We start from the raw sequence: 7,385 nt of genomic DNA, 5'->3' as shown, positions 1-7,385 counted from the left end.
CAGAGAGATGAAGAGAGACAGCAGATGGCACATCCAACAAGCAGCAACCAACACAGCCAATCGTTTCCAGATGCACACCTACAAGCCATTCAAACAACATCGACCGCAGAGGCTTAACTGCTCTCTGAAACCCAAAAGAAAAAAAGGACCTGTAAGGTTGAAAAGCGTACACTTTGCTTTTCCATAATAGCAGGAGAAGCAGTGAAATATAGAACAGAAATAGTAGGACAATCATAATTTTCTGATATCTCAGATAAATTAAATATTTCGGTCAATCCCCCAATTATTAGTCTTTAGAGATTTTTCTTAACAAATAAAAAACAGAAACTGATAAAGGGAAGGTCCGAACGACGCCTTTGAAGACGTTTCTTTTATTGTACAGAGATAGTTAGGGTGATAGGGCCTTTAACACTTATATTTTTCGTCAGTCTCTTAAAGGCACATGGAAGAATGGAGAATTTCTCTTGAGGCTTGAAAAAAAAAAAATTGGAAGGAGCAAATTAACATACCAAAATTTCTCGACCTAAAAGTAAAGAAAATGTCCAAAAAACACCAACGCTTTCGTGTTGCTACTGCAGCTGAAACGTGCACCTCCTCTGCATGTTGTGTTGCTGATNCAGCAGATGGCACATCCAACAAGCAGCAACCAACACAGCCAATCGTTTCCAGATGCACACCTACAAGCCATTCAAACAACACCGACCGCGGAGACCCAATGGTTCTCCACAGTTTCTACATGTACGGTATAAAGACAAAGGAAGTCAGATAAAAACATTAATGCTCTCGTGTTGCTACTGCAGCTGAAACGTGCACCTCCTCTGCATGTTGTGTTGCTGATATCCGGATGCCCTATAAAAAAGCCAGAGCGAAAAACTGTCAGCAGCAGACGATAAGCATTACTCCACACATACACCTCCAAAAAACACTTCGAGGTTGTAAGGGAAGCGAAAGAAGAAAAGAGGCAGAAGGGTGGGTCTATACCCTCGGCGTCGAGGAAAGGTGGAAAGACCTTCACCGCTTCTTCATTCCTAACCAGGTGTCGTCGTATATCTATTGCAGCGTAGAATGATAGCAGCACTGCTACCCATCCACACTCTACGCTGTTGTGGACGGTTTCTACGAAAATGTTGCACCAATTCCATTTCGTTGCCGTTGGGACCACTCGGAAGCAGACATCCCCCAAAGTGCCCTATATCACCCGTAGTGCGTCGAGTGGAATGTGTGGGTGCCCCCCCCAAAAAACCGATGCGCCCTGTGGCTGATCCTCAATCCATCGCCTCCTCATTCTCGTCAGAGATAAGGAACAAAAACTAGAAGGTATCAGTGCTTTTGGAAGAAAACAAAACACGAACCAAACCACCATTCTGCAGCGCGCTCACGATCACGCTATTCAAAAGGCAACACCAAAGGCGGTGAGCAGAGCAACCCACAACCACAACAGCGGGGACAAGAGTGTCAGAGCTCTCCTGTCACCGCTGTGGCCGTCTGATTTGCCCTTGCCCACCAATGCATTGCAGACCTCGGCGTAAGTGGGGCACACAATCCTTCCGCGTACAAACGTCTTTTTTGGCGTAATGCTGCTGCCAGCAGGACATGGGTACCAGGTGTTGTCGCCAAGGTACCGCACACTCACCTTGCCCTTCTTACACGACACCTCTGCGCACACGTCCTTGATAGACTCAACACCATCATGGAGGCTGTCCCCTTTCAGACACCTTGATGACGGACCAATGCGGCTCCCTGGCATTGAGGCTGCCTTTCCGTTTGCGCAATAGGTATCTGTAAACGGCTCAATGTATGGACACCGATCCATCAAGGCGCCAGCATGACCGCTTTTTTTGGAATCCACGAAGTACTGGTATTGTTTGGGTAGAGGCTGAAGGTATGAGACAATTAAACAAAATCCCAATGCGAGACGGTCAGATGTGCAATACGCATTGTTCTTATAATTGTCATTGCAAAACATATTCGGGTATGCGGTGATGCCAGCATTCAAGCACTTCTTGGTCAACAGATCGCAGCCGGAGTTGTAGCCCCAGCTCATCTTCTCTGCCTTGTCCCAAGCGACTTGGTAAAAGCCCATGTCGGCGAACGCTGCTAACGTCAACGCCGTGTAGTAGCCGGCCCCTGCGATGCCAGCCATCAACTCATCCTTTGCGTTGCGCCGCTCCCAGTGCGATCGCGCCGTCCCCTCTCCGCCCTCATCCTCCAGCTCCATTCCGGGTGCAGTCGGGCAGTTGTAGTGCGATCGGGCCTTCGCCCGTGTTGTGGGAGATGACACCACAAGTACACCGCGTTTACCCCGCACATTCATGACCGACGACAACATCCCACGGTCCATCATCATGTCATCGTTAAACCCGAGTGCGTGAGCAATCTCATGCGTAGAAACCCGAACACTGTAATCTGAAGCGGAGACGGATTGCGGACCAAAGTTCATTGCACCCACAACGGGGCGACCAGCACGCAGCTGGACACATGTAACGGCCCACGCGAGGGTTGAGCCTTCTGTCGGGCCAGCTGCAGCGTACAGCACCATGTCCGCACCGGACACACCTGCCGTGTGGTGGCCAGCTGGCACTGTAAATTCGGCGCAGATACCTCCTGGGAAATTTGGGACGATTATGTTCCCAGTCAGTGGCTGCACACGTAGGCGCTCCACGTGCATATTGACAGCTGCGGGGAGAACGTGCTTCACGATGGCTGACTTCTTATCCGCTGTCAAGACGTCACGCGCCTTGCACACAACTCTTCCCCCGGCGAAGTCAGGGGCCGTCTTTCCCGCCGCGGTGCAGTACCTCGACGCGATGTTCATGTCCTCCGTGAAGATCTTGAAGCGAATGGGGGCCCATCCAGACACAGCTGCAGTCAGAGCCTGAACTGCGCTTTCCCCTCGACCCGGCACCTCCCGCACCAAAGATATCATTGGGGGACCTGCCTTCCTCTTGATCTGATCAAATATGCAGCGGTGCTCCGCGCTGCAAGTGGAGCTGAGCAGCAGCAGCAGCGCTGTCACGAACAGCAAGTGACGCATCTTCGTATGCATGTGTGTATGTGTGAGTCGCTTAGTGTAGGGCGTGCAGGTAGGTACTTCCTTGCGGCAGTGTGCCGAGCACAGAGAGATGAAGAGAGACAGCAGCTGGCACATCCAACAAGCAGCAACCAACACAGCCAATCGTTTCCAGATGCACACCTACAAGCCATTCAAACAACGCCGACCGTGATACCCCTCCGTTCCCCTGTTTCCACAAATAATTTACAAAACCCGAACAATATGCATGTTGTATATGCATACGAAGATAGTACTTACATCGATTCGTATATTTTCCAAAACAGCACAAGTACATTGCACGTGTAGAGTCCTCGAAAGGATAAACTGAAAGAGAACAGAGAGGTAGTGCGGACACAGGTATGGTCGGCTGTCATTTTCAATGATACGACCGTTTACGCGCCTGAGAAAAAAAAAGATTTTTTTTTTGACATTATATAGCGCATGGGAATAGAGAACCAAATTGTCAAGTTTTATAAAGAGTGGGATAAACATAAAAAACTGGTTTTGTTTGTGGTTCAAAGTACATGATTGTTGAAGGTAACACCCTAGCAACGTGAAGAGAGTTCGATCATGACCAATAGATACAGTGGTGGCAAATAGGCAGATTTCCTTCCATCCCTATCGCCTTCTCTCTCTTGTTGCTGCCTTTCTCAAGGATAGTGGAAACCTTGGATGATTTCTGGCAAAGGCTCCTGTTGATTTCTTGTATGACATGTATAGTATAATCTCATGTACAAAGGGTGATACCGTTCCTTTTCTCGATGTACACGACACTGGCCCAAACGTGTATACTCCAAACACGTTTTGTGGTCTTGGACTTTAGAATGCCACTGCGGCAAAGAAAACCAACGAAAAAAGAACAATTGGCACAGAAAAAGATGAACGTATACCCACATCTGTCTCTTCGTCACTTCTGTTATTGCTCTCACCGCTTTCACCATCCGTGCTGCTCCCTTGAATTTCACTTCCTTTGTCACTGCTGTCCTCTCCCACCAATACATTGCAGACCTCGGCGTAAGTGGGGCACACAATCCTTCCCCGTACAAACGTCTTTTTTGGCGTAATGCTGCTGCCAGCAGGACATGGGTACCAGGTGTCATCGCCAAGGTACCGCACACTCACCGTGTCCTGGCTACACGACACCTCTGCGCACACGTCATTGATAGACCCAACACCATCATGGAGGCTGTCCCCTTTCAGACACCTTGATGACGGACCAATGCGGCTCCCTGGCATTACGGCTGGCGTCCCGGTTGCGCACCGGGTATTGGAATACGGCTGAATAAACGGGCACAGATCCATCAAGGCGCGAGAAGGGCCGCTTATTTTAGGATCCACGAAGTACTGGTATTGCTCGGGTAGAGGTTCAGTGTATGAGACAATTAAACAAGATCCCAATGCAAGACGGTCAGATGTGCAATACGCATTGTTCTTATTATCGTCATTGCAAAACATATTCGGGTATGCGGTGATGCCAGCATTCAAGCACTTCTTGGTCAACAGATCGCAGCCGGAGTTGTAGCCCCAGCTCATCTTCTCTGCCTTGTCCCAAGCGACTTGGTAAAAGCCCATGTCGGCGAACGCTGCTAACGTCAACGCCGTGTAGTAGCCGGCCCCTGCGATGCCAGCCATCAACTCATCCTTTGCGTTGCGCCGCTCCCAGTGCGATCGCGCCGTTCCCTCTCCGCCCTCATCCTCCAGCTCCATTCCGGGTGCAGTCGGGCAGTTGTAGTGCGATCGGGCCCTCTCCATTGTTGTGGGAGATGACACCACAAGTACACCGCTTTTACCCCGCACATTCATGACCGACGACAACATCCCACGGTCCATCATCATGTCATCGTAGAACCCGAGCGCGTGAGCAATCTCATGCGTAGAAACCCGAACGCTGTAATCTGAAGCGGAGACGGATTGCGGACCAAAGTTCATTGCACCCACAACGGGGCGACCAGCACGCAGCTGGGCACATGTAACGGCCCACGCGAGGGTTGAGCCTTCTGTCGGGCCAGCTGCAGCGTACAGCACCATGTCCGCACCGGACACACCTGCCGTGTGGTGGCCAGCTGGCACTGTAAATTCGGCGCAGATACCTCCTGGGAAATTTGGGACGATTATGTTCCCAGTCAGTGGCTGCACACGTAGGCGCTCCACGTGCATATTGACAGCTGCGGGGAGAACGCGATTCACGATGATGGACTTCTTATCCGCTGTCAAGACGTCACGCGCTTCACACACAACTGTTTTCCCAGCGAAGTCAGGGGCCGTCTGTCCCGCCGCGGTGCAGTACCTCGACGCGATGTTCATGTCCTCCGTGAAGATCTTGAAGCGAATGGGGGCCCATCCAGACACAGCTGCAGTCAGANAAAGATATCATTGGGGGACCTGCCTTCCTCTTGATCTGATCAAATATGCAGCGGTGCTCCGCGCTGCAAGTGGAGCTGAGCAGCAGCAGTAGTAGTAGAGTGCACGTTATGTGGCGCATCTTATTATACATATGTAAATGTATATGTATACGTATTTATCAATTTATCTTTTGCTTGTGTCTGTTTGTCTTTAAGTCAGAATCTGTAAGAAGAAATAGTGTGCCGTTGATGTGATAAGATGAGTGTATCCAGAGCATTTTGTTTCGGCTCGGTGTCCAACAGGTTTTTTTTTGCTTTTCAACACAGTTGAAAGTGTTTACTGCTATATGATCTTTCGTTTGCTATGTGTGCACCGGTGTTTTAATTTTTTTTTTCCCGTATTCGTGATGATGTGAAGTCGTTGAGGTGGATTGCCAAGGTGGATAAAACATCTGATGTAGCACCTGCAGTATTTTTTTCTTGTTGAGGAGGCAATTCCCACTAAAGGAATGATGGCAGACTATTTATTTTAACGTCGTTTTTTTTTCTTTGAAGCTTGGTAGCGTGTGCCTCTCTACAGTTGTTACTCTTTGTTGTGTACAGAGATGTGGTTAGCTTTCGTTCGTTTAGCGGCAATCACAAGAAGTGTCCCCGACGTTTGTCGGGTACTCTTTGCCCTTTTGTGACTTAAATGTGCACATACATGTATTATTGATCATGACGCTCTCTTTCCACAGGCAGTACATCTCAGACAAGCAGTTTTTCCCCCCTTTTGCGGTTTCATAATTTCAGTACAGATTCACTCCCAAAACTGCAATCCGCCTCCTCCTTTGTAGTGCAGGTGAACTTGGCAGACATTGTGCCCTTTGGTGTTTTGAGCAGAAACAGCTCCACCTATGTTTGATGAATACATAAAGAGTTTCTTTTCGTTGCTTTGTTTTTGTAGATCGGCGCCACCAAGCAGAGACTAAGTACTTGTATGAATCACGCACACTTGAAGGTTACACTTTAGTTTGCTTTTTTTGTATTGTTTTATCCCTGTCACCTGAGAAGTGGTCAAAATTGGTAATTGACCGCACAGACCAAATATAGGTAATGTTATATTGATGTAGCTGTCTCTTGATAGTTGAAAAGGATACAGCAACACTGAATCTCTAATTGCTATTTTGTCTCCAAATATTCCACAATAGTGTTCCAGGAAAGGTTTTTAGTTTCACTTTTCTTCAGCCTGATAATATTCCCGACAACTTCATGAAACAATGAAAATTGCATTACTTGTCGCCATCCCGTCTCTTCTTCTTGACAAGTCATATTTACATATTTTGATTTACGTGGTCCAAATGAGCACAAAAAATCAACATAATCATAGTAGCTATCATCTAAAGGGAGCGCCCTTTTAAATCTACACCATTCAAAGTGAACGACCGAACCAATCTTGCTTAGTGTAGCCATTTCAGCCTGCGCAAAAGTACGGATCCCTTTCCCAACGCTTAGTGTTTCATTACATGAACACAATGAGCCGACAACTACTTCCTCAAACACCCTTAGAGCATTCCACTGCTTCACGCACTGTCGGTGGAGCTGAATGGCACCAAAGCTAGGCATTTGTTGTTTTACTTTCTGAATAGCTTCTGTTGATGCAGCCATGTGCTCCCTCATTTGCAGTGTTTTCGTGTGAAGGGTTTCCATAGTCCGGTGTAAGGATTCTATACTACTATTCATTAGCGAATGGAGTGTTTCCCTATTCGAGGTGGAATCACCCAATTCTTCTCGCAAAGTCCTTATCAGCGGCAATCCAGAGGAAAAACTTCTCGCTGCAGAACCGTTTGCTGGGTGAAAACTAGAGGATGCTCTAACTTCATTCATCGATACACTTTGTGATGAGTGAATTAAAGGGCTGCGTAAAAATACATTTGCACCCCCTTCAAGATTTCCCCCTATAGGGGAAACCGGCATTCCGTGCAAAATGATCCCCTGAATTGTCTTTAGCG

At 48.1% G+C, this 7,385-nt stretch overlaps 3 protein-coding genes across 3 annotated transcripts; all 3 read right to left on the bottom strand.

Annotated features, from left to right (window-relative positions):
• Positions 1-1,390: 1,390 nt before the first annotated feature.
• Positions 1,391-3,034, bottom strand: DQ04_05951020 (surface protease GP63; the record flags this gene model as incomplete). Its single annotated transcript, XM_009314463.1, has 1 exon — positions 1,391-3,034. One exon carries the CDS (start codon positions 3,032-3,034, stop codon positions 1,391-1,393), a length of 1,644 nt encoding a protein of 547 aa, XP_009312738.1.
• Positions 3,035-3,871: 837 nt separating this feature from the next.
• On the bottom strand, positions 3,872-5,356 carry DQ04_05951010 (putative surface protease GP63; the record flags this gene model as incomplete). Its single annotated transcript, XM_009314462.1, has 1 exon — positions 3,872-5,356. The coding sequence occupies one exon, from the start codon at positions 5,354-5,356 to the stop codon at positions 3,872-3,874; it is 1,485 nt and encodes a 494-aa protein (XP_009312737.1).
• Positions 5,357-6,555: 1,199 nt separating this feature from the next.
• On the bottom strand, positions 6,556-7,385 carry DQ04_05951000 (hypothetical protein; the record flags this gene model as incomplete). The annotated part of the gene is made up of 1 exon (XM_009314461.1): positions 6,556-7,385. A coding segment is annotated over one exon (830 nt), but the record flags the coding sequence as incomplete, so codon positions are not given.

The sequence above is a fragment of the Trypanosoma grayi genome (assembly GCF_000691245.1).
Source record: "Trypanosoma grayi strain ANR4 Tgr_595_V1, whole genome shotgun sequence".
Lineage (NCBI taxonomy): Eukaryota > Euglenozoa > Kinetoplastea > Trypanosomatida > Trypanosomatidae > Trypanosoma > Trypanosoma grayi.
Note: the sequence above shows the minus strand (reverse complement) of the source record. Positions and strands in the feature narration are given on the sequence as shown.